At 37.1% G+C, this 15,277-nt stretch overlaps 1 protein-coding gene across 2 annotated transcripts in view; it reads left to right on the forward strand.

Moving 5' to 3' along the window:
* The window catches only part of LOC145686246 (phosphonopyruvate decarboxylase-like), a 178,008-nt gene that overhangs the window by 118,587 nt on the left and 44,144 nt on the right, over positions 1-15,277 (forward strand). For both annotated transcript variants that reach the window (XM_081759354.1, XM_081759355.1), the window contains exon 3: positions 14,551-14,698. In XM_081759354.1, the coding sequence (XP_081615480.1) occupies positions 14,551-14,698 (148 nt within the window). The remainder of the gene's footprint in view (positions 1-14,550; positions 14,699-15,277) is intronic.

Below are 15,277 nucleotides of genomic sequence, written 5' to 3' on the forward strand. Positions count from 1 at the left end.
GATAGTCAGTGGAAAAGTACCACTAACGAATTAATTAAAAGCAATTCTTCGAAAAGAGTATGCCATCACTTGGCTCAGTGTAACACAGTTGAATTACATGTCATACACCTGAACATACAATCACTCAGAAACAAAGTCGAAGAAGTTAAGATAATGATCAGAAATTACAGCAAACTGAACAACATAGATATAATTTGTATTACTGAACACAAGCTGAGAGAAGACGATGTACAATGCATAATTCTACCAAGTTTCAAATATGTAGGAGTATTTTTCAAGACTATTAGTAAATGTTCTGTTGTTCGTAAACGACAAAATAAATTATTAAGTTAAGAACTACAATGTCCAACTAAATAATGAACAAATATTTCAACATATAGTAAGTGAAGTTGAAAAAATAGGACTTAGAGTCATCATAAGAGCCTCATATAGAACATCTGACAGCTTGTGTCCCCAGTTCATTGAAAAATTAAAGAAACTGTTAACATTAGTTATAAAAGAAAACAAACCAATTGTGTTATGTGGAGACTTAAATATTGATTTGATGACTACGTCAAATCTGCTAAAAATATTATAAAATCTTTTGCAATCCTTCGGTCTACATCACACTATACACCCCAACCTGTATTACACAGCGCTCTGAAACTTACATAGGTTAAATTATAATAGATGATGAAACTACTTACTATTCAACAAACAATTTTAAGACATTACTTTCTGACCATAACGCAGTTCAAATAAATATAACTCTTCGATCAAGAACAAATATATTTAATAAAGAATAGTAAATGGGCAAGAAATTTTCATGAAAATAATGTAAAATACTTTCAACATCTATTAAACAAAGAAGACTGGAACGAAATATTATTAAAAAATGATATAAATATCAAATATAGAAATTTCATTCACACTGTTAAACACTATTTTAAATGGCGTTCTCACTAAGAAAGATTAAATTATGTTATATCAAAATAAGTTTAAATCAAACAAATAACTGAATATTGCGAGGCATAATTAATTCTTGCATGAGAAGAAAACAGTACATACAACTGTGAAATGTCAAACAACATTGATTTTAAAGAATATTATAATCAATATATGATTATTCTCAATGTAGTAATAAAAGAAGAAAAGAAAATATATACATCAAATGGAATAATCGGATCGAATAACATAAACAAAACCCTATAGCAAATAGTAAACGAACACAGGAAACAGGAAATGAGACCGCAAAAATTAATTAGCAATGACCAAGTGATAACAAGTATATAATAACAACTATATATCATGTTACAAATGCACTTAATAAGTATTGCCATTATTGCTAGATCACACTGAAACAGTTCAAGAGTTGGAGAACTTAACACGACAATATACACCAACTCTAAATCTATATACTTAACACTCACTACACAGCAAGAAATAATGTCAGTTGTTAAACAAATTAAATTTTTTTTAAAAATCATCTGCGCCAGACAATGTTCCTTATTATTTGATTAAAATGTGTATTGTGCATCTTCTTAGACTTTTAACTAATTTCTGGAGTTCATCTTTTGAAACAGGGACATTTCCAAAAGATTTAAACTTGTGAAAAGAAGACTAACACACTAAAAAGATCAACTATTGACACTGAAAATTACCGTCCTATCTCTATTGTATCTGTCTTCTCCAAAATTCTAGAAAAAGTTATGTAAAACCGATATATATATATACCTCCTCTCTCCTTCCCCTCCCCCCTTGTATTGCTGACGCCACTGTCGTGGGCCCTGTAAATAGGTCTGCTCCTTTGTTCTTTAATTTGCTCCCCTTTCTATTCTCCTTGGCCCAGGATATTTTAAGCTCCAGATTATTTCATTCCATCTTGTCCTCCACTGACGTGGCAACGTTGCATTTTTCTTTATTATTGGGTGCTATACCAGTGTCGAGCTTAAACGGTTGGTCCGATTCCGAAAATTCCACCATTTTAGATTGACAACCCACACTTGGCAATTAAAATCCTCTCTTATCATTTTTTTCATATCTTCAATAGTTACCGAATTGGCCTATGGCAAGGGACTTTTGACTTGCTTGATATATATATATATGCAATGAAATAATCTGGAGCGTAAAATACCCCGGGCAAAGGAAAATAGAAAGGGGAGCAAATTAAAGAACAAAGGAGCAGACCTAGTTACAGGTCCCACGACAGTGGCGTCAGCACCACAAGGGGGAGGGGAAGGAGAGAGGAGGTATACGAGGAAGACAAACAAATGAAAATAAGTCGTGTCGTTTTCTGGCAGGTTTACTGTGAGGTAAGCGTGCGGAAGCCAATATCCCAACTGAAGTCGCCTGTTTTTTATGCTCGGGTTCTACCCTTGATTTATTGATTTAGGTATGTGTGGAAGGAAAGGGCTAAGGGTTGGTTCGGGCCGCAAACGCCGAGATCACAGCGGCCTTGTTAGGTAAGATGAGGAGTGAGGAAAGCAGCAGCCCAGGGCAGTGTAGAGACGGTAGCATCCCGGCATTCACCTGGTGGGACTGCGGAAAACCATGGAAAACCGCAGTCAGGATGACTGGATCGTGTCATTCCTTGTGTCCATGTAATTGTCTATCACTGTTGTTTGCTTGTGTATATTTCTTTTCTATATGGTTATTATTATTATTATTATTATTATTATTATTATTATTATTATTATTATTAGTAGTAGTAGTAGTAGTAGTAGTAGTAGTAGTAGTAGTAGTAGTAGTAGTAGTATGATTATGTAAATTGTGATTCGGGTCTAGCCATTGGTTTATGCATTGCTGCTATTGACTCTACGCACTAAGCTCTGTCAGAGCAGTATATCGGTGTTGTTTACTCAAGAAGAAACAACGGGTCAGCAAATATAATTAACTGGTGGTCTGTGATACACTTCAACAAAATTGGCAAGGTCACAACCTATACGCACACAGATCATTTGTCTGAGTGAATTTGATTGTTATCATCAAAGTGCAGTGGTGAATTTGTACATAGCAATCGGAGCTACCTGTGCCACGCGGCTATTTGTTCGTGGGATGTCTAACGCGACCGCTCTAGATGAATTGATAGTAGTTCTGTGTTATCGATTTCACCTGTGACACGTGTGTTTTGAGGATGTGAAATGTATTCAGTGCAAGGAAAAGTTGAAATGGTGCTCCTTCATGCAGCTGGAATGAGTCAACGGGAAGTAGCAGCAGAGTATCACAGGCGTCATCCAAATCAGGTAGCACCGTCCCACCAACTCATACTCATGGCACGCTTTAAAGCCACAGGTAGCGTGGTGGACAGGCCCCATAGTGGACGACCACGAACTGCAACGCCCTGCAACATGACTATTGATGTGCTTGCAAAGGTGGCAGTTAGTCCTGAAAGACCAACACAAAAGATTGCACAAGAGGCGTCCATATCTCAGAAGTCGGTCTCCAGAATTTTATCACGTGAACGATATCATCCTTACAAGTTACATTTGATATAAGCGTTACGTGGGGATGACACAGACGAACAGAGTTCTGTGAGTGGTTTCACCGGACACGAACACAACATCCTATGCTTGAGGCTGACATTCTATTCAGTGATGAGGCTACTTTCCACTTCAGCGTCACAGTCAACAGACACAACGCTGTGTATTAGTCTCGCGAGATCCCCCACAGAGTTGTTGATGCACACAATCAAGCCGATCCGCGAGTGAATGTGTAATCTGGAATACACGGCAACGTCATATTAGGGCCCGTGTTTCTGCGCGATAGGTTAACATCAGACCAGTATTTACATCATCTGCACACCACATTACAGCCGTATCTGGATGAAATGCCTTTAGTGTCGCGGCGTGTATTTTATTTCCAGCACGATGGAGCACCGCCACATTACGGCCGCACAGTGCGACAATGGCTCAACGAGGTGCTTCCTGGCCGATGGATTGGTCGATTATATATATCAAAGTTCCTACTGATCTGGAGAAATCTATTTCCTGACTTTTCCCTGACTTTCCCGGCCTTTGGCAGGAAATTCCCTGACTTTCATGACAGGTGTCGGATGATGTAGACATATAAATAAGGAATAAATAACGGTGAATATTTATATATGAGAACACTTATTCTATAGAGATAAATAGTAATTAATTACTTATATGTACATTCCACTTACCTCCCATAAAAATGTGAGTAGCGTCCCATATTGTGATCACTGGTGTACCATTAATGTTTTAAAAAATATATTTTATAAAATTTCTCTGATCTCCAGTCTTTGTCCCTGCGCTGCACCATTTTCCCTGACTTCCCTGACCAGTAGGAAACCTGATGTCTCTCTCTCTCTCTCTCTCTCTCTTTATATATATATATATATATATATATATATATATATATATATAGAGAGAGAGAGAGAGAGAGAGAGAGAGAGAAATAGATAGATATATTCGAAGCGGAAAAAAGCAGAGGCGGCATGTCTTATTACGATTTTGACTCGATATACTGGCTATCTAAATGTTGAAATACAGTGAGGGCATGTCGTCTGAAAGATTGCATTTCTATTTACATAATGACTGAAAACCATTGGAGAGTTTCTCTGTAGTTACGAGGAGAAGGGCATGAAGAGACTTTGAACTCCGCCAACAACTTTCTGAAAGAAAGAAAAAAAAAAAAAAAGAGAGAGAGACACAATTATGCATGAAAATGCTCAAAAACAGTTTCCTGCGGGAACCCCTACTCGACTGAGGAATATTCCAAACCCCCGGAAAATCCACCTCCCCACAACAGACAACTCCTAAATCCCTCCATGTTCAAAACACATTTATATGCATTAAGGCAAGAAGATATACATAAGAAAGAAACAATTCAATATGGGACGTCAAAATAAAAACTTGGTGAACTTCTTTGAAGACACCTCAGTTTAAAAACAAAAGGTAGGAAAAAGATAACAAAAATGTCGGCTACATAAGTTTTTTTTTTTTTTTTTTTTTTTTAACATGCCAAGCTATTCTTCAAATGACGTATGTCTTGATCACTGAAAAATCAGAGGCGGTATGCCTTCAGGCTTACCACCGTATACCGTCTCACTTCGACCACTATATATTCTCAAGTAGCCAATTCGATTTTAGGAAGTGCAGATCAATTAGCAATACCATAGCTATTTTTCGAAATGACATATATAAAACAACAGAAAATAGAAATAAAATATGAGGATTTTTTTCTTGATTTGACAAAAGGCTTTGACCTAGTTAATCATGAAATTCTACTCCATAAACTATATACATATGGAATTATAGGAACGCTAACTTATGATTTCATTACTATGTAACTACGTAACTAACCGAGCGTAATATGTTGAAATAGGAACAACTAAATTGCAGATAAGGTACATTAAACATGGAGTTTCACAAGGTTCAATATTAGGTTCTATATTGTTTCTTATATATATATTAATTATCTTCCTACTTATATAGCTCCCAATAAAAGCGTCCTTTTCCTTTTCACAGACGACAAAATCACTCTGGTTGTAATCTCGAATACCTCTTGCTCTGAAGAGCAAACATTTGATGACTTGACAACTAAATTCACGGAATGGGTAAAAGTGAACACATTAAACATAAATACAGCGAAAACAACAATAATGAATTTCAGTGCTGGAAAACAAATTTCTGGAAATTTGAATTAGTAATTTAGATAAAGTAATTTAAATAAATAAAGAACTTGTACAGGACTTATAAATTTTTGGAATTGATAGTAGATTCAAACTTAACCTGGGAGAAACACATCAATGACTTGTTAAGAAACTAAGCACGAAAGTACACCTCATTCGGAGACTCAGTAAGATCTAACATTTAAGGCATTAAAAGGTAGATATTTTGGGTTGACACAATCATTAATTTCCTATGGAATTATTTTCTGGGCTATTATTAGCCATGGCAAAAAAAAAAAAAAAAAAAAGTGTTTACAATGCAAAAGAAGATACTAAAAGTAATGTTATCAGTTCCCTTTGGTACATCTAGCAGACCACTCTTTCAGCGGCTAAATATATTACCATTACCTTGTATATACATATATTCTCAGATCATACATACATACGAATAAGCGAAATTTTCAACTAAATTCCGACTTACTTCAACACAATACTTACTTCCGATTTACTTTATCAATCATATCCATATACGAAACTTTAGGTTAACAAAAACTCAAAATTCAACAGATCACATTAGGAGTAAAGTTATTAATAAACTTCCAAATCTTGTTAAGCAAATATCAAATTTTAAAAGTAAATGAAAGTGTTTTTACAAAATAATGGTCTATAATATAGATGATTAGGATTACAAATGAATTTGTAATGAGCAAGATGACTATAAACGGTAATTAATATTTAAAAATTATTTAAGCTCTTATTATGGTATAATTGCTAATAGGTTAATTTTCATTTGACTCTGAGTATCAAAGATTTTTATTTTATTTTTTTTTTTTTTTTAGTATTTTTTGACGAAACCATGAAGTGATAGTTCCTAAGGCTGAAAAATAAATAAATAAATAAATAAACGATAGTATTGCTTCACTAAATGAATTTGTTTTGTGAGTACAGGTAACTTTCCCACGCGATACCATCCGTTTGAATATCGGATAGTTAGGCATGCCAAATAGCACATATCCTCAGGGTCGGATCTTGAATCCTGCGAACTACGCGTTCGCAGTTGGCGCCAGGTGAAGAGGGCGCCAAACTGGAAAATAAATTTTTGTGTTTTAAATGTGAATATTTATTAGAGAAAATGTTATGATGAAAAGTTTTCCAAATAGCTTCAAATAAGTATTATACAGACTGAGATACAGGTAAAATACATCAAAAGGACGATAAAGTCGAATCTATGCGTGGTTGGCTGTAAAACACCCCATTACAATTGAAATGAACTCATACATCAATTGGCGCCAATGCCACACTCACAAGTTATGCTAGTTTGAGGAAAATTTCCCGCGGCGCAGGGAGAGTTAGGAAAAAATTTTAAAGAGGAAAAAGGAAGATTTTACGAGTATCAGATAAAATGTAGGGAAATTTAGCTTTTCAACAGATGTTATATTAAGCACCACGGCAGTACGACTGAAGGCAACAGTATTCTTTCCACAATCCCACCATATACACAAAATACAAATTTAACAGACTCTTCATTTCTTTCTCATCCGCGACCTTGCTTGAGAAAATCACTCCCAAATGGGAATGGATAAGCAAACAAAAGGAAGTCAACTGCAAGTGTTGCTTATGGATTGGGTGGCATTAGCACAGTAAAAAGAAATGTCTTCAAGGGTGCTCCGCCTTCTCATAAACAGCGTCCTCGCCTAGTGCTTCGGTTTAATGACCACAGCTAAGGGTTGAGAAAGGTCTTCATAAATGAAACGCATATTATCGAAGTTCCAGCGCATAGGCTTTTGTTGTCCATTGGTGCAGGGACGGGGGCGAATACTAAGAAAAGACTGGCGGTACAAATGAAATTTTTGATAATTTCTGATGGAAATTTCAAGTTCCTAATATCAGTGGCCCACAATCGCTGCCCACTGCTTAATGCTCACTTTGTTAATGTTTTCATTCGTCAACATTTTCGATTTCTATCTCGAGTCGAATAACCATAGAACGTAAAACTTAAAGATTTCATTTCCATCCTGAGTCGTTTCATTTTATTTATTTATTTATTTATAATGATGTGTATTTTCACTTCTCAATAGTACTTTGTTTTTCATGCAATAGTAATGGCTAACGATAAAAACCAAGTGAGCATTTTATCGGAAAAGAAAGCTACGAAACTTGAAAGAAGATAAAAGGTAAGCGAAGGCTGCGAAAAAGTTTCTTTTGACTTCTAGACAAAATTTAGAAAGTGATAATCATGTAAATGTTGGGGTAGGGTAGTTGTCAATGCCAGTTACTGTTAACGAAATGTTTGCAGGTCGACAAACTTTTGAAACTGTAAGTTTATTTTACTTGATTGCAGTAAATTAATTATTAAATTAAAATGGAACGGATATGGCTTCTTGGGTTACGAGTCTGAGTTAAATTTAATGTATTTCAAAATGTATCCGAATACAATTAATTTTCACGCAGTATATGCATATATAACTCGAAAAGGTAGCTGTAATCGAAATCTAAAACATAATCGAAAAGTCATTAGGATTATAAGTAACACATTTCCTTTTCAGAACTCACACTATCATTTACAGCAGCGTATACATATGCTTGTTATATTATAACAATGTAACAATCATTATCAATCCATTCTCTCTTATTGTATTTAGATGGAGCAATGTTTTTAAACATTGGTAATAGTCCTCATGCAAAGTAGAGTTTAGGTTATTAGTTACTTGTGTTCAGGGATGCATCGACAAAATTGGTCCTAAAGTCTGGATCCTCTAGAACTTTTAATTTTTAAGAAAATTAGCAAAATTTCAGGGGGAAAATGTACAAAATTATTATTTACATTTTGTAGGCTACTCCGATAAATCTTCGGACCCCCCAAAAAAAATCTTGGATGCACCACTGATTGTGTTTACATTGTATTACTAATTGCCTGATTTCGAACGTCTATGTTGAAAAGGGACATGAAAGGACTTAATTGTTTTAAAAACCTAAGGGGCCCTGTAAAATTTTTTTTTGCTTTAGGACCTGATTTTCAATTCCGCCACTGGATCTAAGACAAGTTAAATATCGATTAAGGCACACACTTTTGTCATTTGTTGTTAATTGAACAAGTTCAGCTAAAATTAATAAATAATTATTTGAGCTTAAGAACGATTAAATGAACTAGTTTTGATGGCTATGGAAAATGACATCCTCAATGAAATGGGTACGGATGCAATAATAAGAGATTTTGCCAAATTGAAAGGGGAACCGGTCAAAACCCCCACAGCCAAAACCCCCACACTCAAGAAATGTCAAAACGCCCACACAAACGGTCATAACCCCCACACAAATGGACAAATCTCCCAAACGCACGAACGGTCAAAACCCCCACAGCCAAAACCCCCACACTCAAGAAATGTCAAAACGCCCACACGATCGGTCATAACCCCCACACAAATGGACAAATCTCCCAAATACACGAACGGTCATAACCCCCACAGCCAAAACCCCCACACTGGTAGACGGTCATAACCTCCAACGGTCATAACTCCCACACAAATGGACAAAACAGCCACACATAGCAACGGTCACAATCCCCACATAAATGGACAAAACCCCCACACAAATGGACAAAACACCCACATGCAGAAATAGTCACAACTGCCACACAAATTGACAAAACCCCCATACTCATATATTACCCTTGTACTTTTTAATAACATTTTTTATTCCACTTAAACTGATGTTGCAACTATTCTTCTTGGGCGTCATAAAGAGCCGCAACAAAGACGTGAAATGACGATCATTTCAGAGTGTGGGGGATTTGTCCGATTTTGTGGGTTTTGTCCATTTATGTGGGGATTATGACCGTTGCTATGTGTGGCTGTTTTGTTCATTTGTGTGGGGGTTATGACCGATTGTGTGGGCGTTTTGACATTTCTTGAGTGTGGGGGTTTTGGCTGTGGGGGTTTTGACCGTTCGTGCGTTTGGGAGATTTGTCCATTTGTGTGGGGGTTATGACCGATTGTGTGGGCGTTTTGACATTTCTTGAGTGTGGGGGTTTTGGCTGTGGGGGTTTTGACCGTTCGTGCGTTTGGGAGATTTGTCCATTTGTGTGGGGGTTATGACCGATTGTGTGGGCGTTTTGACATTTCTTGAGTGTGGGGGTTTTGGCTGTGGGGGTTTTGACCGTTCGTGCGTTTGGGAGATTTGTCCATTTGTGTGGGGGTTATGACCGATTGTGTGGGCGTTTTGACATTTCTTGAGTGTGGGGGTTTTGGCTGTGGGGGTTTTGACCGTTCGTGCGTTTGGGAGATTTGTCCATTTGTGTGGGGGTTATGACCGTTTGTGTGGGTGTTTTGACATTTCTTGAGTGTGGGGGTTTTGGCTGTGGGGGTTTTGACCTAGACCCATTGAAAGCCAGAAAAGTATCTTTATAACATGAATTTACCAGTAACAAAATAAATGAGAAATTAAGCTAATTATTATAGTCTCGCGAGAAAATGCTATGTAAATATGCTTTTAATCAAGCGTAAGAGTATACCTCTTTGTCAAAAAACAAATTTGTGTTAATGTTAGACTTGAAGCTTATGAGTTTTATTCTGTTTCGACTTTTATGTTTCGATTGTATTTGTCAAAATGCATTTTACAAGGTGTATATCTTAGTTGTCTTGCGGTTATTTAATTTTAAAAAATGCTATTAATTATTAAAAGTGGAACTTTGCTCAGTATTCATCCACAGTCAATTAGTTATAATTTCGCCATTTTTCGTTAATATGAGCAGGGAGACTACAGATATTAAAGAAATTTGCATTGCATCAATTATTTGAAGAATTTTTGTCCATTACAATTTTCCACTCTTCTATGATGATTTAGGTTGGGGCGTCTAAATATTGTTTGCTTACACTTCAGAAATGCCTAGAACCGGCCCTGCATATCCTATATTAGGGAAGATTTATAAGGTTTCTTGTATAATTTTGTGGAGTGAATTCGGAGCCCATATTATCTCTGATGGGCACATGAATTATGTGCTGACATTGGTAACTGGAAAACATCTAAGGAATAAGTTACGCTAAATGTAACTTACGTGAAATTAAATACCTATAACTGTAATACGATAGAATGTATCAATGATAATATATAACTTTATCATTAAGTGTAGTAACTTATAAAAATAAAACAAAACGTTCAAAATTACAGATTAATAACACATAAAATAAAAGCTGAGAGATTATGCATTCACATTACCAAGAATTATGCATTTTGGATAATGTTTAGTAGGATCCTATATTGGTCGGCTTACTTTAATAATAAGGAGTTGAGTTGAGTTGATTTTAGTTTAGCGTCCCTTTCAGCAGCGAGGCTATATGAGACGTGGACCTACTGATTAACGTGGAATCCAAACCACATGAGCTCCCGTCGGGAATCGAACCCGGGTCTCCCACGCCAAAGGCTTTAATAATAAGGAACATAAAATATTGAAGTATCGGTGGGCCTGACATGAAGCAAGAAGAAATTATGACAAATGGACAAAAGCAGTTCTTGACTGATACAAAAAGACAAGAAGAGATTTAGAGAAAACACCTTTTACAAGGGATGTGGTGAAATCAAAAAGCATTGTAGAATAACGAAGAGTAGGGATGCACGCGAGACGCGAGAAGTCTCGTCTCGTCCCGTATTTGCGAGACGAGACACGAGACGAGACAACATTTTATGCGAGACGCGAGACGAGACGCTAGATGAGACTCGGTTAAGTCTCGCACGAGAAGTCTCGAGAGACTTCTCGCAGTCTCGCAACATTTATGAATTACATTTAATGGTATATTTAGTGATTTTACATTTATTGAGTTTTCTAAGTTGAGCGTTAATGCCTACAGGAACAAAAAAGTGATTGCGGCAATAGACATTTTATGAGATTTATTATTATTCAAGGTTGATTTTCAGAATTAAAGCCTTCTTTAGTTTCTGAAAAACAAAAGCTTTGTAAATTGGAAATTTATTACAGCATCAATTTAGGACTTTATTTTGCGACACAAACACATACACGCGGGCGCGCACGAATACATGAACTGTTTTTGGTCTGAAAAGCGAATAAGACTCCCTATTGCTGCGAAATGTGATATTTCTGTTGTTTCTGTCTTTTTCACATTACTACTAGCGATTAATGTTGGGGGATGGCGGGGAAATCCCCTCTCGTCAAAGTTTATCCCCGACCCGGCTCGCAGAAATAACATGATATTTTTACATGGAATAAGTATTTTCTTTCTATATATTTATCAAAAACATCCCCCTCTAGTTCAGAAGTTTAATTCAAACACTGGTTTGGTAGAATGGCCCTATAGGTTTGGTGGGAGATGGTAGGAATGGCCCTATATCTGTCAGTAATTTTATTTTCTAGATCTGGCAACACTATATAAGTTGAAAGCGAAAGTTGATAAAATGCGATAATGCAACATTGCTGCAAGCGCGAACGAACCGAAAGAATTGGGTCGTATTGTGTTGTGAGGAGTTCTTTTGTTGTCTACAAGCGCTTTTGGCAGTATAAAAACATCTTTACAATGGAAAATCACCCTTCAAGGAAACGAACACAACGTGTAAATGTTGATAGTGGCGACGATATTTTAAAGAGCCAAATATTGCTGGAGACCTCTAAGCTGGAAAACAATGTTGGATCCAGCAACAATTTATGCTGGTTTTGCTGTAAATTATGCTATTAATTTGACGAAAATTAATGGTCCAGCAATCAAATTCCAGCACAACTTTTCTTTTAATTTGGAGCGGAGGGGACACAAGTTCGTATACCATGTTGAACTCTAAGTTCCGTCTCCTTAGGATGTTATGAACATTCATCCCATGGAAAGCAATGGCAAACCACCATGGATTCAGCTTGCCAAGGGACTTTTAGGTCAAATACCTGCCTTCGGAGAGAATATCACATCACCATTCATTAACAGCCATAGAATAACACATTGCAAAATTTTGACCCAGAATATATGCGAGACTGCGAGACCATGCGAGAAAGTCTCGCGCGAGACGCGAGATGAGACTCAAAATTTTATGCGAGACGCGAGACGAGACTTCACATTTGCGAGACGAGACGAGACCAACATTTGAGGCTGCGAGACGAGACGAGACTTTTCCATTTCTCGTCTCGTCTCGTCTCGCGTGCATCCCTAACGAAGGGAAATTGCCTAAGGTAGATGGCTGTGAAGAAGAGTTGGAAAGACCTTAACGCAGCAATTGATTTACATTGGTTGACTATGATATAGTTACTATGCTTTCCTAAGGAAAATCACAAAGTGCGAAAGAGGCCGCGCCACCACCGAAGAGGCTGGGCCATCAATACATCAAGCGTAATGAAGGGAACTTCTGCCGATCATGGGATGGAGTCACAGATTCACTTTAATCTTTAAATTCAATTATTTTGTTCTCACAAATTGTTAAACCTATAGTATAGGCACAAGATAGATTTTGAGAGCTCTTTGATAAGTGAAATGCAGATCTCATTTACTTGCATGAATTTTGGATCTTACACCTGATGAAGGATGCATTTTTTCCACTACTATTCCATTACATGCTTCTATTGAATCGTTATACATCAAGGTACGAGATTTAGTATGACGTTTCGGAGCGAGCAAGGAATGTTCAAAGAACTTAAGGTCCCCTCACCAGGAGACGCCATGCTTTGAAGTTAAAAAAAAAAAAAATACACGTGTAGCGGAGCAAAGAAGCGAACTGAAGGAAAACATATGACAATCTCGCATGCTCAAGGCTCGCTGGGGTGTAAAGATTAGAAGAATTAAAGCGTTATGGTTAAGACATAAACCGATAGATAGAGACAATATAGAGCATTAACAACAGATATGTAATATCATCATTGAATGTAACAATTGTGAAAACTAAAGCCTCGATTATGAAGTTAATATGCTGTACGAAAGAACAAAATCTAGTATTAATTTATCACAATTAGTATTATTTTTAGTATTATTTTAGTATTCGTTTTACAACAGGTCATCTCATAAATAATGTTGTATTTTTGTATCGTGAGGAAAAGAACGATAACTTGTGGAAGACTACCATTAGTCAAGAAAATACTGCCCATCAGATTCCATAACCTTCTGCCACCTGTCAACCAGTTGTTGAATCCTCTGCTGAAAGAAATAATTGGTTTTGGACGAAAATAACTGGGTCACTGTTCATCGCACGTGATCCTCATCTTGTATTATCCTGGAAAGTTGGTTTTCGAGACTGTAAAAAAGATAGTAGTCTGTAAGTGCAAGATCTAGTGAAAGCACTGGGTGGGGGCTTTTATCTCAGCCCCATTCCCTGACCTTAACACAGATCCTTCTTCCCGTGTGTTGGCGTGCATTATCACCCTAGATGAGCATACTCTTGCAATGAACCAGAGCAGAATGTTTCTCCAAGTCCACCTGCAGTCCGTACACATTCAAGCTGCTGATAGTAGGCATCTACATTGATTGTCCAGTTACGTGGCAAAAGCCCAAATGGATTATTCCACGCATATTCCACCAAACACTAACATTACTCTGCAGGGGGTGGAGGTCCTGTTTTGGCACAGCTCCTGCGGCTCCCTTTATGCAGATGTCCGCTCGAGGCTGTTTTTGTTGAGGTGTTAACGCATAGAGTACCTATTTGCCGAGTTTCAACAAGTACCTAAGGTTCTGCAGATGGCGATGAACGGTGGCATAGAGTTCGCTGGCCACTACAATAGATTGAATTAGATTTGCGTTCACTGGTGCTCGCGGTCATCGAAAAAACTATATTACTTATGAGATGAGCTGATATTTTAAATTTATAACAAAACAATCTCTCGATACTCTTGATAGTGTCACGCGACACCCAAGTTAAAAAACTTTTATACCTTTGGCCTTATCTATGTGTCAGAAATCATCTCCCAAAGATTGTCAGTGTTGTTTCGAAACAACTTATCGTAGCTTGTGTGCTTTTTACAGCAAGTGAAGGAGCAACAGCGGAGAAACAAAGAAGCCGGACACCTAACGGAGCTCGTCAGAGACTTTCTGGATCCTGGGGAGTTTTATCAGGCTGTTCGCCAAAGTGGCATCGATTTCTTCTGTGGCGTCCCGGATTCTCTTCTCAAAGGTAATGTATGTACTCTATGATGTGCAAATTGGGGCGCGGTGGCTCAGTGGTAGAGCGTGCTTGGGGTCCCTGGTTCGATCCCAGCTCGCGCCGTGTGAACTTTGTGGTGGACAAACACCGTGCATGTGGGTTTTCTCAGAGTTCTCCCGTTTCCTCGCACTTTCTTCATTTCACCATTTCACTCATTTCTCATCATCACCGTCTCCTTTAGCCAATATTTCATTTCATTTTTACATTTAAAACAATGTTTATCGTTTTATAATCCTGCCTCGTAAGAAAAGTTGTCTAAAGAACAAGAACACTTATTACAGAGACTTCATTAATTAAAATGCCATTTTATCCTATGTAAACTAAAAATTTCGTTGGGAAGTGACTTATATCTTCCCTTCTTTCCCTGGAAGAATTTGTTTTTATCCACAAGTAGTAGTTACAACTTTGAAACACAATAACTGAAACGAAAACCTAATAAAAATCAAGAACGAATTCGTCATTCACATGTCTGCCACATTTGTTATTGTTGAGCTACAAGACGTGATAATATGATTTTGATCAAACATCACAAAATTCAGAACAAGTAAG

The sequence above is a fragment of the Thermobia domestica genome, chromosome 5 (assembly GCF_964235325.1).
Source record: "Thermobia domestica chromosome 5, izTheDome1.hap1.1, whole genome shotgun sequence".
Lineage (NCBI taxonomy): Eukaryota > Metazoa > Arthropoda > Insecta > Zygentoma > Lepismatidae > Thermobia > Thermobia domestica.